The 17,590-nt window shown below is 36.8% G+C and overlaps 1 protein-coding gene across 2 annotated transcripts in view; it reads right to left on the minus strand.

Annotated features, from left to right (window-relative positions):
• Nucleotides 1-3,047: 3,047 nt before the first annotated feature.
• The window catches only part of UBQLN1 (ubiquilin 1), a 54,031-nt gene continuing 39,488 nt past the window's right edge, over nucleotides 3,048-17,590 (minus strand). The window contains exons 7-11 of one of the 2 annotated variants that reach the window (XM_082843150.1): nucleotides 16,247-16,389; nucleotides 13,258-13,341; nucleotides 11,940-12,055; nucleotides 11,517-11,685; nucleotides 3,048-10,153 (exon numbers count right to left, since the gene is read on the minus strand). In XM_082843150.1, the coding sequence (XP_082699276.1) occupies nucleotides 10,001-10,153; nucleotides 11,517-11,685; nucleotides 11,940-12,055; nucleotides 13,258-13,341; nucleotides 16,247-16,389 (665 nt within the window). In that variant the 3' untranslated portion in view covers nucleotides 3,048-10,000. The remainder of the gene's footprint in view (nucleotides 10,154-11,516; nucleotides 11,686-11,939; nucleotides 12,056-13,257; nucleotides 13,342-16,246; nucleotides 16,390-17,590) is intronic. The other variant, XM_082843151.1, reaches the window with a different exon arrangement.

Below are 17,590 nucleotides of genomic sequence, written 5' to 3' on the forward strand. Positions count from 1 at the left end.
CAGGCAGGATGGGGCCCCACACAGCAAGGCTGGGAAACTTCCTTCAGCATCCTCAGGAGACCGGCGTGGGAACAGAGAAGGTCTGAGTGGAGGTTGAGGTTTGGTTCTGTGGGTCAGAGGAGATGAAGGGTGTGAGAAAAGTATGGGGACGTGATAGATAATAGCATCCAGTCCGTTTAGGAAGAGATGCTTAACAGGGAGGGAACTGGAAGACAAGAGATAGAGGAGGCGACTGTGAGAACTGAAAGGTTGTGATCGGAAGTGGGGATGAAAGAAAGCTGACCATTTCAGACCCAGGGCAACAGGTGTGGGCTCAAATCCAAGGGATAGCTGTTAATGTGGGTAGAGAGCTGACTCGATCAACTTTTTTTTTTTTTTTTTGCGGTACGCGGGCCTCTAACTGTTGTGGCCTCTCCCGTTGCGGAGCACAGGCTCTGGATGCGCAGGCTCAGCGGCCATGGCTCACGGGGCCCAGCCACTCCGCGGCATGTGGGATCTTCCCAGACTGGGGCACGAACCCGTGTCCCCTGCATCGGCAGGCGGACTCTCAACCACTGCGCCACCAGGGAAGCCCTTGATCAACTTTTAAGCACAAAAATTTTTAAGTCTGATGAAGTCCAACTTATTTATCATTGGCTGCTTGTACTTTTGGTGTCATATCTAAGAAACCACTGCCTAGACCACGGTCACAAAGATTCACACTATGTTTTCTTCTAGCTTCTAAGAGTTTTACAGTTTTAGCTAACTTTTATGTCTTAGATACATTCAGAGTTAGTTTTTCAATCAGAATATGCAATGTAATAAGATCCCAGGTGATCTCTGCACAATGAAGGTGAGAAGCATTGCTTTAAATTACTAATAAATTCCTTTTTTTTTTCTTTTTTGGCTGGAGCATATGGTAGTTTTTAAAATTTTTTTTTGAATTTTATTTTTTTATACAGCAGGTTCTTACTAGTCAGCAGTTTTATACACATCAGTGTATACATGTCAATCCCAATCGCCCAATTCATCACACCCCCACCCCCCACCTAATAAATTCTTATTTCCTTTAAATCAGTGGTTCCAACCCTGGCCTTACATTCACTTCAGAAGCTTTTAAAAATTCCTGAGCCTTACAGATATAACAATTCCACTTAGTCTGAGGTGGGCTTATTTCTTAATCTTTTTAGTTGACTCTGATGTGAAGCCAAGGTTGAGAACTACCACCTCCTCTTTGCAGATTAACATCTTCTGCATCCCTCAACCATCTCCTCAATTTCTTGAGGATGTCCACTAAGCTATCTCCATCCACATGCCTCACCGTCTAAATCAATGTTTCGCGTCTTTCTCACTTGAAAAGAAATCCTTAGTGAACACATACTTTCTGTATAGATTTCACCCACATGCCATTGCTAGGCTGGTTTGCACCCACTGCCTGCTTTACATCTGATGCTGGGACCTACAACAGTGCCACATTAAGACTGCGATCAGTGTTCAGAGTTTGTACATGAGACTAAGTTTAGTGCCTGAATATGACACATATCACACTTCGATCAAGAGACTACAAGATGGAGGTCATACTGGGTGATAGTGGAAATAGGGATGAGAAGAGGAAATGAAGAACTTCTAAGACTGTTTTGGGAAAACCAAGACTGGCCAAGAGTATGGTCTACAGCCGACTACATTTTAACATCTAGCCATCATGTTCTCTTTGAGGCATTATTCATCTTTTTTACTTGAAAGATCGGGATGAAAATGCATTAAAAAAACCACTCCTATATTCTCTTTGCAAATCCAGAACCACAGGACCAATTCAAATGGATCAATGACCTGTACATAAGAGCTAAATCCATAAAATTCTTGGAAGAAAACAGGGGAAAAACCTTGGATTTGGCAATGAATTCTTAAATATGGCACCAAAACCACAAGCAACAAAAGAAAAAAACAGACAAATTTGACTTCATCAGAATGTAAAACTTTTGTGCAAAGAACGTTATCAAGAAAGTGAAAAAACAACCTGCAACTGAAAGGGTTTAATATCTAGCATATATAAAGAACTCCTACTACTCAACAATATTTTCAGAAGGCAAAGGACTTGAAAAGACCTTTCTCCAAAGAAGACATACAAACAGCCAATAAGGCACAAGAAAAGATGCTCATCATCAAGTTATTAAGGAAATGCAAATCAAAACCACAATTGGATAACCATCCAACACTTAGTAGAATGGCTGAAGTTTAAAACCAAGAAAAGCAGAAAATAAGAAGTGCTACCAAGGAGACAGAAAAAATTGGAACCCGTACCTTGCTGATGGGAATGTAAAATGGTTCAGCTGTTGTGGAAAACAGGCAGTTCATCAAAAAGTTAAAAATATTTATAATTACCATATGACCCAACAATTCCACCCTAGGTATATATCCAAATGAATTAAAAACAGACTCAAATACTAATATTATAGCATTATTCATAATATCTAAATGATGTTAAGTGTCCATCAACACGAATAAATAAAGTGAATAAAATGTGGTATGTCCATACAATGGAATATTATTCAGCCATGAAAGGGAACGAAGTGTTGATACATGCTACAACATTAAATGAACCCTGAAAACATGGTAAGAAGCCTGACACAAAAGGCCACATAGAGGGACACCTCGTTTTATCGTGCTTTACTGCACTTCGAAAATACTTTTACAAAATGAAGATTTGTGGCAACCCTGTGTTGAGCAAGCCTTCCAGGGCCATTTTTCCAAAAGCATTTGTTCACTTCGTATCTCTGTGTCACATTTTGGTTAATTCTTGAAATATTTCAAATTTTTTCAGTATTACTATATTTGTATGGTGATCTGTGATCAGTGGTCTTTGATGTTACTCTTATAACTGCAGATGTGGTGGAAATAGCAAGAGTACTAGAATTAGAAGTGGAGTCTGAAGATGTGACTGAATGGCTACAAACTCCTAATAAAACTTTAACGAATAAGTAGTTGCTTTTTATGGATAAGCAAAGAAAGTGATTTCTTGAGATGAAATCTATATAGTCTTGGTGAAGAAGCTGTGAAGATTGTTGAAATGGCAATAAAGGGTTTAGAATATCACATATTAACTAATATAAAGCAGTGGCAGGGTTTGAGAGGACTGATTCCAATTTTGAAAGAAGTTCGACTGTGGGTAAAATGCTATCAAACAGCACTGCATGCTACCAAAAAAGCACTTGTGAAAGGAAGAGTCAATCAATGGGGCAAACTTTATTGTTGTCTTATTTTAAGAAACTTCCACAGCCACCCCACAACCTTCAGCAGCCACCACCCTATTCAGTCAACAGCCACAAACATCGAGACAAGACCCTCCACCATAAAAAAAGATTACGACTCACTGAAGGTGCAGATGATGATTAGCATTTTTTAGCAATATTTTAATTAAGGTATATACATTGTTTTTTAGACATAATACTAGTGCACACTAATAGACTACAGTATAGTGTAAGCATGACTTTTATATGCACCAGAAAACCAAACACTGTGTGACTCGCTTTATCGTGATATTAGCTTTACTAAAAAGTGGTCTGGAACTGAACCCACACTATCTCCAGTATTATATAAGTATGCCTGTATTATATAATTACATTTATATGAAACATCCAAAACAGGTAAACGCACAGACGACAGAAAGCAGACTAGTGGTTGCCCGGGGCTGGGGTAAGGGGGGAATGGTGAGTGACTGCTTAATGGCTATAGGGTTTCCTCTTGGGGTGATGAAGAAGTTCTGGATGATTGTGACAGTTACACAACACTGTGAATGTATTTAAATACCACTGAACTATACATTTTTAAATGGTTATAATAGTCAATTTTGTTGTATTTTTTAGCAAAAATGAAAACCACAGGTCTTCCCCCACAAGAAGAACTTTCTCACTAACCTCATTATCATATGTGCTAAGACAGCCGACTAGAATGCATGCTTCGTTTGGACAGACTTTCCCGAAGAACAGGGGCTTGGTCAAGTGTACCTCGTTCCTTCTACAGTATTCAATAAGCAGTTAAGTCACTACTTCTCCCTTGGAAAAGAGTGAATACTGAAGAACAAAAATGTGTTCCTCCAACAGTCTTCCCCTTCTGGGATCACAGTGTATGTTAGATTAAGATGATCACAAATTCTCTGACATTCTACCCATCAAGCAGTTGGGCCTATGAACCTTAAATCTGGGCAAGTTAAGACTGCTTGGCCAGTAGAAGACAGGAGAAATGACATTGGGCCAGACCTTAAAAAACTGACAACTTTCATTTTTCTTGAAATACTTGCTCTTGAAACCTATCCACCATGTTGTGAGAAAGCAGAAGCAGCCCTTGTAGAAAGGCCCAGGTGGAGAGGAACTGACACCCCAACTGTACTCCCAGATGAAAGTAGTAATTAAACAGCTATGTGAATAAGCCTTCTTGAAAATAAATTCTCCAGACCCAGTCAAGTTGCTCCAGCAGTATTCACCAATCCTTGCCAAACTGCTCATTCATGATAGAATTAGTGACTGATTTTTGTTCTAAGCCCCTAAGCTGTGGGGTAGTTTGTTATGAAGCATTAGATAACCACAACACAGTGGAAATTTCCTTCCCTCTCTAGAAAGTATAAGGAGTGGAGAATGGGTCTATGAATAGCTTTAAAAACATCTAGCTTGAATATACAGCAACTACTATACATCCCACTAAAGAATCAGACCCCACATTCAGCTTCGGTCTTTTGAGGGAAACTATACTGGGAGCTCCTATATGTGCCTAGTTCTGTTCTAAGCATAGAGTGGTAAGCAAGAGACTGGGTTGTGAATCTGGGACAGGTTACATTATAATTAAGGAGTCTGAGGCACAAATGGTAACATGTATAAACTGGAATTACAAACTGAGAATGTGCTTCATCACCATCTCAGCTCTGGAAAAAACCTCAACCTTATTTCTATTCAGTCTCACCAAAGCAAAGATGTTGGGAGAGGGCTGCTTTTCCTCCATTTCCTTGACCACAAAAAGTTCAGATGGGCCTGGAAGGTACCACTCCTACTGACAAGGAAAGGCAGCTGGCTACCTAGCTGAGGAAGATGATGGCTTGAAAGACAAAGAAACCCTCTCCCTCACACTTTAGCCCATGTAACAAATGTGTCTGCCTGCTTATCTGGATCTATCTATCAAACCTATTCTGGGGATCAAAGGTGGTGGTAACTCCTTTCTGTTTGTAGTTTTTGGTAGAAAACAATTATTCCATACTGTCCTCCAAAAACAAGCGCGCGCACGCGCGCACACACATGCGCGCACGCAGCAGTACTTCCCATCTTAAAAGAACACAAAGGGCAAACTTCCTCTATACCACCACCACTCGCCTCACCACAGCTACTGCCCCCATTTCTCTGATTCTCTTTACTTCAAAATTCTGTCTCTCCTGATACTTTCTAGGTTCACTCTAACCAGAATTTTACGCTAATCACCCTTAAAACCCCTGTCATAGTCATAAAGGTCCTTCCCTTTACTAAATCCATAGGTTAATATTCAATGCATGATGAGTACTTGAAGCAACAGCATTTAACACACTTCATTTACCATCCTTCTCCTCGTGAAAAAGTTTCTCCACTTGCTTTCAGCCTACCCGCCTGTTCATGTCTTTTTCTGGTTTCCTATCATCTCTCTGAACTGGGAGTAAACAGGACTCAAATCTTCCCAAAGTATGTTTATAAACAATCTCTGAAATTCATCTAGTCAGGATTTCTCAGCCTTCGCACTATTAACATTTTTGGACCAGATATTTATGTTTGTTGTGGAAGGCTGCTCTGTGCACCAGAGAATGTTCAGTGGCATCCTTGACCTCTACTCACTAGAGCCAACAGCAGCCTCAATCATGATGTCAAAAAGGTGTCTCCAGACATTGCCAAAAGCCCCCCTGGGGGGCAAAGTCCCTTCTGGTTGAGAACCACTGATCTAGTTCCTTGGCTTTAAATACTATCTATATACACACTGGCAGCTGTATAACCTGTCTATAGCCTGAACCTCTCCTCCAACTGCCTTCTCATTATCTCCAGTTATATATCTAATCAAGTACATCTCACTTAACACATCAAAACTAGATTACACTCCTCCCCATATGTACCTTACTCACCTTGCTTGACATCTCTCTTGTTCTTAACCTCACACTTTTATCCATCAGTAAAACCTACTGGCTCTGCCTTCAAAACATACCCCAAATCTGACTACTACTTCTTACTACCTCCATTGCTACCAATCCAGCCCAAGTTGGTATTATCTCTGAGATACTACCTCTTAACAGTCTCTCAGCTTCCACCCTGGTTCCCCTAGTCCAATGGTTTTCACCTGGGAACTTGTTAGAAATGCAAATTCTCCTCCAACCCTAGGACTAGTAAATCAGAAACTCTGGGGATGGGACACAAAAATTGCAGTATTAAGCCCTCCACATCAAACACCTGCACCACTTACCTGTCCCCATCTCGCCACAGTCCCTTCACCACTTTCTCCCTAGCTCACTTGCCAGTCACACCAAACTCCCTGTATTCTACAAACACACTCAGAACATTCACATTACAGGGTATTCTCATTAGTTGCCCCTCTTCCTGAAAAGCTGTTCACCCTCCCACATATTCCTCAAGTCTCTACTTTAATGTCACCTTCTCAATGAGGCCTTCTCTGACTACCCTATACAACAAATAAAATCCCTTTGTCCTGAACTAACACTCTGCTTAATTTTTCACCAAAGCACTTGCCACCACCTAACAGGGCCATATATGTGTTTTGTTTACTGTCTCGCTACATTCTACTATCTAAACCCCATATGGACAGACTTTATTTACTGCTATACACTTTGAGCAACTAGAAAAGAACCTGTTACTCAACAGATGTTCAATATTTACTTTGAGTCAATGGTTTGCCTATGGTTGATGAGAGGAAAGATATAAAGAAGTTGAAGAGAAACACTTATTGTTACCTAAGTAACTGCCAAGAAAATTTCAGAGCAGAAAACCAAACAAAAATCCCCCAAACTGTAAATGAATGAGAGGGACAGAATGCAGCAGTTGACAGTTCAGAGTATATCAACTGGTTAGCAAAGTTTAGGAAGACTACAAAACTGATCCCAGAGGGCACGGTAGGCTTTATATAAGCCAAAGAAGACAGATGAAATTCCAGAGAAGAGAATACCATGTGCATTTACTAAGTATAGTTTTCCCCAAGTGTGTTCACTGGATATAGCATTACCTTAAAAAATAGTTAAGTAAAAAGGACAGCAGAGGATAGGACAAAGCTGTATTAAACAGGTTTCTTTAATGCAGGACTTCTTACTGACTTAACGTGTTTAATGTTAATAGAGTATGCAATATTTCCCTGCCTTAACAACATAACCTTTTTTTGTTTTGCACAAGGACACAGACATGCGCCCTAGCTTCACTTTTATCACTAATGTTAGTGACATTCTTATCTGTCCTAATTTGTTGTAACTTGCCTATTAAATTAACATAGTAATAATGTCTCCCCAAACAAAAAACTCCTTTCATTACTATATTTAAGCCAAGTCTGAAACTCCAATTCTGAATACACAGAGGCCAGCTGTCATTTATCTGATTTGCTGCACTTTGTTTAGGATCACAAATATTCCACTTGGGAAATAAAATCCTGAAATGTTATTTTCACCACTCTATTCTTTATTCACTTTGTAATAACCCAATATAAGAACAATTTAAGTCTGTATTATTTCAAGAGTTTTTTTAATGCTTTTGAGAATTTTAAGTATTTTGAACTCCTGAACTAAGATAAACATATTAGAAACAAACAAACAACAACAAAAATCACACCAGAGCAACAACTAAAAGGTACTTAAGAGATCACCCAGTTGGGTGTGCCGCACAGGCCTTACCACCCCTTTCAGTGAAGAAATCATGATGTCCTGACTCAAAAATAACTAGTCAAGTACCAAAAAGAGCAAGCAAAGCCCAGGCCACCTGACTTCCCAGCTGCCTCTCTTTTTAACACACAACATAGTATATATGCACATATTTTGATTGAGGAAACAAGAAGTTAATGAAAAATAATCTCAAGTGTAATAAAATCAGGTAAACCAACTCCAATAGTCTTTAAAAGACATGGTTAGAGAAAGTAAACTGAAGACACCTTTTTCTTTCTACAAAAAAGGCAAGACAAACAAGTGTAAAAGCTAGAGATTTATTGTTATTTTGTGATTAATAAATTGTCAAATTGGTTATGACACTATCCCACACTGTATACCACCATATTCGCCAGTACAAAAGTTTTTAAACCATACTGAGGCATAAGGCAGAGAGAGCAGACACATGAATATCATCCTTAACAACTTCCTCTTAGCCATGCCTCCATCTTGACCTTTGTACATGTTTTTTTCCAGGGGAAAGTGTCAGAACAGTGCATGAAATGGTGGGCAACCTGCCTCTTTACCTTTTTTAATAGCAAGCAAACTTACAGAAGTAATGGAATTCAACTTGTATTTCCCCTTGATTTTACTGGTCTGAATTCACTTTAGGTTACTTTAACATCCTTTAACTGTACATGAGAGAATATAATGACCTAAGAGAATACTGAACCAGAGTCAGCCAAATACATTACTGACCCCAAAGTTATGTTTTAATTGGTCCTAAAGGAATGTACCACCCCAATAGTTTGAGAGTTAGGCAAACAGAATTTCTTTGGGGAGGGAAGAAAAAAGCTGTGGAACAGCCAAATGTACTCAACATTGTTAAAACGGCTCTTTGTTTTCACCCCTGAAAGATACTTCTTTACTACACTATATGCACAGAAATCCTAACAGAATCTTGGTTGCCAGTATTATTCAGGCTGGCCCAATCCAGGATAGATCCCCACCCCACCCCCAAAATTCCCCTCTCTCAGGCTCTGAAAAGCACAATATTTAACTATTTCTTAATAGAACTACCAAAACACTTCAGAAACAAGTGGCTCACAAATCATTTTAAATTCATGTATTGCCTGTGCATAAGAAAAATGATAAACCCAGAAGACAGTTCTATTTTTATATGGCAATTAAAAATAACTGAAACATCAAGACACTTTCAGTGAAAGCAACATTTCAATTACAAATTGTAATGCCTGTTAAACTACCTATGGGAGAAGCTGAAAAGTCCTAGGCAAATGCACTTTTGGGTTATACTACAGTGCTCCTTCAGTATGCACAAAGATTAAGGTAATTTACAGTCAATCTGTGAATGTTGAGACAATGTTACATCATCTTGTCTGTACAATTAAATGTCCTTAAAGAGATAACCAGAATCAGCTTTTCTACTATATTTTCAACAAACCTGACTAACCGGTACTTTTGCTGAGATGTGTATCAAAGATGCTGTAAGATTCTACACAATTAGGAAATACTCAGCTTTAAAGTATTTCCTTATCTTCACTTTTTTGGTTACAGATGTTTTTGCTCAGATGATCTATTGCAATATGTTTCTAGAAATGCAGTCCCAAATGTGCATACACATTCTGTATACAAATAAAGCAAAAACTGTCAGTAGTATAAATCTTACAGCATTTTTGCAAAACTACATGCCAAAGTCACAATAAGCAATATTGTACCACAAATTACAAAGCGCAAATGATTTGCTTCTTTTTAATGCTTTTATTCTACATAAATTACTACCATAGGCTAATGTTTAAAAAGCAAATAAACTGGACAGATGCAGGACAAAAATCTGTTCACCCAACTATAAAAGGTGATATGTTTTTTAAAAATTACAATAAATGCAGAAGTGGTTGATGCATGCAGTAGCCTTAAATGAAAAAGCATTGATTCCCACTGTTCCAGGAAAAAACAAAAAACAAACAAACAAAAACACAGAGAAACCCACACATCTTACTGCACTCCACCTTAAAATGCATCATATTGCGTTTGTTTATAACAGCACAGAATTCCAGGAGTCAAAATGAAATAAAGCGGGTATTTTAAAGATTTAAGAGCCGTTATCAAAAATAAATTACATTTTTTCAAGATACAGAAATGCTGCTATGATGGTTGAGAGCCCAGTAACCTTTCAATAGCCGCATTGATATCACCTCCCGTGGCTATTAGCGCTTGCAAGTTTGCTTCACGGTTCAAAAATCCCATTGCACTGAGCTGTTCTAGTTGCTGCTGAAATCTGACTTCTGGATTCTGTAGCTGTTAAAGAAAAACAAACAAACAAACAAAAACTCTAAGGAAAATCAGTCCATGTCACACCTAAATAATCTTAAAAATTTTAATTGCTTTTTAAAATAACATATGCTAGACTACTGAGCTATAAAAGAACTGGCCTCTCTAGAAACATATTCAACATATTTAAAAGTTCAATTAGCACTTTATTTTAAACAATCTAATTTATACCTAAACAATGATGTCAAAGATCATATAACTCTGCTTTAAAAAAAAAAAAAGCTTAATAGACTTCAACCATTACTTAAGAAGCTCATGAACATATAGGCAAACTTTAAAAAGTATGTATGCAAATAGTTTAGAATTAGATTATTTATTTTGTAGCTACTGACCAATTGGGTAATTATAAAAGCCAGTGTGCTCATGTATAAAATTCTAAAGTTCTAAGGAGGCTTAGAATGTAGAATTCATTTCTGTATCAGCCAATCAAGTCTTGAGAAAAGAGTCCCAGTTTCACATGCACAGACTACACTTCTGACTGTTCAGCTCCACCTCCTTTTCAGAAATGATATAAGACAAAAATACATAAATGATCACTCAATTCTGGGCAACCTGATAATGGCGAGGCCTGTAGATTGTTCAACTTAGATAACAATTTGGCCTAATACATGAAATCGTTTTTTCTTATTAATTCCAAGAATATTTACTGAGCCAGAAGTTATGCTAGGTATCGGGAATACAAATTCTTTATAAGATAAAACTCTGACCTGTTTTTATTGTATTTAATAAGGCTTAAAATAAAAAAACTATGCTGTATTTTCACCACAAAGAAGTTTAAGGACAATCTACTGTAATAGGTTTGAACTGGGAATCATAATGGCATATTCTTAGTAAATAAATGATTCCAGATGCAAGAATATTAGGCATTCACATTTTTTAGCCATATCTGTGAGGTGTATATATGTAACAAAAGTTACCACAGGAGGCAGTAGTGGGTGGGGTGAGGTAGTTAGGAATTCTTTTACATCAAAGTACAAAGATTAGATAGAATTCAGGAGATACTGAGAATAACCAAGTTTCTATTCCTCCCTGACAAACTTATAAAATATAACCTATTTCAAATAATTTTCAAACAGGGACTGCAAAAAAGAATGCATTTTTAAAGGCAACTTTCAAAAATTAAGGCAAAGCATTTCTTCCCTTCAACTGTAACGTTTCCTTTAGTGTCCAATATAGTACCAAAGTTAACCATTTTTGTAATGCCTGTTTTTTAGAATCAATTAAGAATGCACTTTTCATTACAGGCTAAACCAAAAAGATGGCCACCTTCTTTTCTTTTCTTGAAATTTCTAAATTTCTAACATTAAGAAGAGCAGAAAAGAATCATTACCTGAGGATTCACTCCAGCAAGAGCCTGTAGCATTTGTTGGATAAACTGCTGGTGTCCAGATTCGGTGGTTCCTGCTGTGGGACTTGGGTTTTCACCAGATGCAGAATTAGAGCCACTGGTTCCTGAAGAGCCTCCAGTGCTTCCTAATGCCCCCAGGCCAGGAGTAAACCTAGAAAAAGCATAAATTGTTAGTAAACCTAAACTCCTGCAAAACAAGAGGCCAGACCAGGCCAGCTGATGGTAAATCAGTTACATTTCAACACAGTATTAGCCAAGTTATCTTCTTAAAATAACCATTTTTAACTTTGAAAACTCTGTCTTAAATAAAACAATCTCAACCAAAAAAAGGCACGATGGCATTAAGTCTGAAATTCTCAGAGAAAAAAAAACATTGTGCACTTTCATAATCTTCCCCAAACCTACCCGGGGATGAGGCCGGGGGCTTCAGTCGCTAAGGTCTGTAAACCCTGCTGAATCTGTAACAAGGCCTGCATTGCTCTAGGGTTTGACATTGCTGATAACGTATCAGGATTCTGCATCTAAGGAAGAAAGAAAACCAGTGGTGACAAGGTAAAGTCAGTGAAGGTAAAATTTAAATGTTTTCTTTGCTACGCTTCTTGAGAAAATCTAATACCTTACTCCTAGACACTGTGAATCCATTATTTCGTTACCAAAATAAACACAAGCACCTCCTCTTTGACAGCAATCTAGTGTGCAAATCGTTACTTGACCTCCTCCCAAGTCCATCATGAAAGCCATTTTTCATAATGAAAGACAATCAGGAGCTCCTCTGGAAGCCGCAGCTGTTCCCCATTTTCCAACAGATAAAAGTATTATTTCTGAGAGACAACCTCCAAAAGCACAGTTTATATAACATGGTAATAATGGTGAAAGCCACATATTCCTCCTGACCAAGTGTTATCCGTTGCTGATGTAACAATTTTACCAGATACACTCTAAAACAATAGTTCCAAAGGTGAAGTTAATACATGTGTCGGGTTCAGCTTCCCTACTTCCAAATATACACCACATGACTAACCAAAAAAGATAGGCTTCCATCATTACAATAGATCAAGGACACTAACCTTGGATTATGGTTTACAGGCCTGAGGATCATTTGCATAATATTTAAAATCCCTCCCTAGAACTACCAGTTTCAAAATGCCAAGACTGACTTCTCTTCTTTTTAAATAATAAAATTACCATGGCCATCTCAAGTACTTTTCTAATAATAAAACCTTCTTTATATGACAACACCGACAATTTTAATCTTGCTAATTCGAGTTTGAGGAATGAGATCTACCCCTTGGAAAACAGGCATTCTATTAATTTGGAGTACCTGAAACATTACAAAGAAATCAAACATGTAAAATAGGATAGGGTAGCTCTTTCCTGTTACTAGAGATTAGTTAAACCATAAAGTGTAACATGACAATGAAGCACTTCAAAGTTAGTAAAGTGAAAGGAAATGGTTTATGGTATTAACGAAGCATTCAAAATCCTGAATCCTCAAAAGCAAAAACCAAATGGTCCTTTCCTCAGAATTTATATTTAAAAAATATAAGCAAAAGTTCAGCAGTGAAATGGGGCTCAATTAAGATCAAGCTGAATTCTCTGCAAATTGACAGCAGACTGTATTCTACATTTTGCTATCAGCCAGAGAAAAGCAAGGAAAATGTTTATCACCAAACTTTTTCAAGCAAATCATTACCGAAGATAGCTAGCATCTTTTCTTACTCACTTGTTGGAGGAAAGTTGGGAGCTGTTGTCTCATTTGTTCTTGAAGCTGAGGATTTCCAGCAAATAGGGGATTATTCAGCATCATCTATGGGGCAAGTGTTCAAACAATTTTAACTGGAAATATCTGAAACAAGTAATGTACCTTGCTTAATAGTCTATCTTCCCCCAAGTGCCTAATCTGGCACTTAACAGGGAGGAAGGTAGAACATGAATAAAAAAGGGAAGATACTGTCCACAAAAGGGATTGCCAAAACAAAACAAAAACGAGGCATCTTCTCTCTCAATGGGAATGGTGATTATGATAATGACATGCAATATCCTAAAAAATAAAAGCAACCATTTCTTTGACTTTTCCTTGAGTAAAGGTATTTGCCCTTGAAAGAAAAATGGGAGTAACTGGCATTCATGAAGATATATTTTCTGCTACACTGACAGAATAAACATAAGCATCAATACATGAAACTATACATGGCTTGCACAGACACCTCAACACACAAGTGGCAAGCACAGAGAAAATCCACATCTGGAACTGCTGTATCTACCTGCCTACTGCAAAACAGGTAATATTAGGTCCAGAAAAATAACACCACAGAACAGCAACCAACTTGCCAGAGAAATGGAGCTGCTAGGTAAATATTAGCCTAGGACTAGCACCGATAGATCTCTGGGGATAAAGTATTAAAATGCTTTAAAAAGACCTTAAAAGATGTAAATCCATTTGAGAACACGAGGATTAGCCTCTGGATTTCACCTCACTACCACCACAGATGAGAAAAATGGCATGCCTCCTAACCTTCAAATGGGTGTTAAGAGTTAAAAAGTCAGGGTCAATATTAACATGATGTTGTATACCTGAAAATAAGATTACAATACACGATCAGCATAACCAGAAACTAGTAAATTCTCATAGCTTCAAAAAAGACAAATTTTTATATCAGTTTCCCCAGATGGAGTGAAAAGTCAACTAACAATGATTTACTGATAGCCTATTTACCAGTCCACATGATCCTTGCCCTCAAGTAATTAACTATATTTGAGAGAAATTATATGTTAACTACTAGAAGTAGAGAGAATTCTTCCCTCCCTCCTTTAGTTTATCAATTGTTGCAAAGTAGATTAATTTCAACAAAATAAAGTAGGAAGAAGTCAGACAATGTTTTATGGATATACAGCATTTATTTCAAAGTGACCAATAAGTTCACAGTAAATAAAGTAAAACCTACTTGAGACCAACAAACCTGCTTCTTTAACGGCTCCAGTCAAATATTTTTTATTATGAACATATATCAATAAAGTTATCACATTTATCTTTCAGGATTCATGTTATTTGAACAAGTGTGTCATCTTAAACTGATTCATTCCTTCTCAGAAAATTGTATCTCATTTGATTAGGATATTTCTCCTAACGTACCTAACTGTATATAACAACAGTTTTTTACAATCAGACTTTTTTGAATATCTAAAAATCAAAATCAGAATAGAGAAACTACAAACTTTAATCTGCTGGTAACCAAAGTACATTGTAAGCATTTCTAACAACTGTCTATAATAAAGGACGATTCATATCTAGCTTTCTTTTGTCAACATTTTGTTTTAAAGTAAAAAAGCAGCATACAAAAGTGCTCAAGTCACTTTATAAATGTAAAATTGTTAGTTTAAATGGCCGGGAATGTGCTTGTTAAAGTCAAAATTTTAAAGCAAGATGCACATTTAATGCTTATTATTAATTAGCTAAATATACATTTAAAACCATACAAATAGGATCACTCTGCATACATATTTTCCATTTATTTTAAACAAAAGTACTATCACAGTAAGTTCAAGCATTTAATAGTAATAACTCAGTCTAATAATTTTCTTATGAATAAAACAGTATTTCATAAAACGTACCTACAATATACAAAATTTAAAGTATACAAAAAATTTATCTAAACAATCTTTACTTCCAATTTTACAAATTTTAAGAGGACAGAAGCTGTTGCTGAGGATTGCAACTCAAAGGTATCTGCTATATACCTGAATCAACATGGTTCCAAATTTTAGAAGTATAAAAACTGTTTCATTTGACATAATGAAGAAAGTGATTAACTTTAAAAGCTTTTAAAATTCTGGAAATGGAAAGCGACTATAAAGGAAACTATTTCAAATTCCCAACATTCCACAGAAGGGAAGCCATTCTTAATAAATAGCAAATACAAATCACAGATGATCAAGGTTTAGTTCACATTCTCCAAGGTTTTTCAAGCCCAATGGTTCTTAACTCTATGGGTATATCAGAATCACCTAGGGAACTTGGGGGAAAAAAAAATTCAATACAGTTATACGAAAATCTCTCAGGACAGGGCTAAGAATTTTAATTTTAAAGTTCCCAAGGTCATTCTAAATGTCAAGCTAGGGTTGAGATCCACTCATTTTTTTAGTTATAGTCTGTTCAGAAACAAGTTAGAAAATGAATTATTTAATAAAGGACCAGTATACTAACTTTGGGTGGAGATCTGTAACAGAAAGAATGAGAATACTGTTCCCACAAATCTCTCTTCACCAATAGTAAACAATTTCAGGCTATTTTATAACTGCCATTTTGAACATGACTATTATTCAGAATCTGTGTGATCTAATAAATAAAAGTATCAAATGTATTAACACTTCTAAATAACCTTCAAGATTTACCTTACACTAAAGAATAGGCTTCAAAAGGGAGACCAATTCAAAACTTTTGTATTCATCTCCTATATCAACATATGTAGATACAAACTAAACCTGCACTTCTTTCTGAAGGGAGTGAACAGCAGAAATGAAGCTGTTTTAATTATATTGTGAAGTATTAATTTACTGTAAAGAAACAAACTGTCCAAAAAATTCGAGATGCAGTTTGCCTACTTTTCTAGTGTGTTAAGGCAGCACACACAAATGTGCCAAAATCACAATTATTTGATTAGGCCACTTCAATACACAGTGCTCAGTCCTTTATAATACAATTATAAACTCACCTGTGCAGCAAGGTCAGGGTTCTGGCTTAGTGACTGCATCATGCTTCTCATGTAGGGGGCAGACAACATGTTTTGCATAAGTTGTGGGTTTTCAGTTATTTGTTGCAACAAGCTCTGCATTCCTGGTGTGTTGAACATACTAGCTGAAAGTTTGTTTAAAAAAAAAAAAAGACATTTTATCAAGGAAAAGATACACAAAAGAAAGTTTTAAAACACATATACTGTGCATAATTTTAGCAACTGCAGATAAATACACATATTACTTATCAATTGAACTAAGAAAGAATTTTAAAACTAAGATCTCCAAAACTACACGCCCAACATATACCAATAAAGGAGGGTTTATGGACTCTAAACATTCTGGTTGCATTTATAGGAAAATCACATCTTATGGAAAGGCTAGGTCCTAAAAAATCAATTTAAGGCAAAAATTTGATATGGTAAAAATTACTACTGAAAAAACCTCATTAAGTGAAGAAGTCTGAGCCAACTTTCCCTCCAGGATCGCTTAATTAGAATCATATTCAGCACTCAATATATGTTCCCACTTAAGAAGGAAGCCTTCTCGCCCAGGCCTCCACCCCATTTTCACTAACTCCTGGCACTCAATGAATTCAACCCCAAATTAAGGGAGCTTCTTCTTACTTCAGTTTCCCCATCTGTAAAATGGGGTAAACAGTATCTACCTGATAGAGTGATCTTTACAATTAAATTAATGTGTAGATGCTTGTTACTATTATTCTTTTTTGTAGAGAGCTATAGCTAAATTTACGTGAATTCAACAGTCTTTGAAAACTAATTAATTTGTTCCACATATATCCAGATTTTCACCCGCTGGCTAGATATACTCAAACTCAAGTAAACTTACAACTGATTAGCTTTTTCATTTCCCTTCTGTTCTTATTCCACCCAGTGTAGTTTAATGGGCTCAAAACATGTGACTCTTCCAGCTTACCTTTCTAGTTTATTATAATTCTGCTCTTTTTCTGTAATAATTTTTGCTTTTCCTATTCTCTCATGTTATTTCAATTTAGGTTTCTTCCCCCCACATCCTAGAGTCCAAGGATATTCAAAGATAGCTGATAAACATAGCCTGCAGGGCAAATATGGCCCATGACCTGTTTTTGTACAGCCCATGAGCTAAAAATGGTTTTTACATTTTTAAATGGTTGAAAAAAATAATAATAAAATCTGAAAACTGTATGAAATTCAAACTTCAAGATCCATAAGTAACATTTTATTGGAACATAGTCATGCTCCCTCATTTATTATCTATAGCTCTGCACTACAAAAGCAGAGTCGTTTCGACAGAGGCTCCACGTGGCACTATCATACTGCTCTATA

This window comes from Leucopleurus acutus, assembly GCF_964270905.1.
Source record: "Leucopleurus acutus genome assembly, chromosome: 7".
In the NCBI taxonomy this organism is placed as follows: domain Eukaryota; kingdom Metazoa; phylum Chordata; class Mammalia; order Artiodactyla; family Delphinidae; genus Leucopleurus; species Leucopleurus acutus.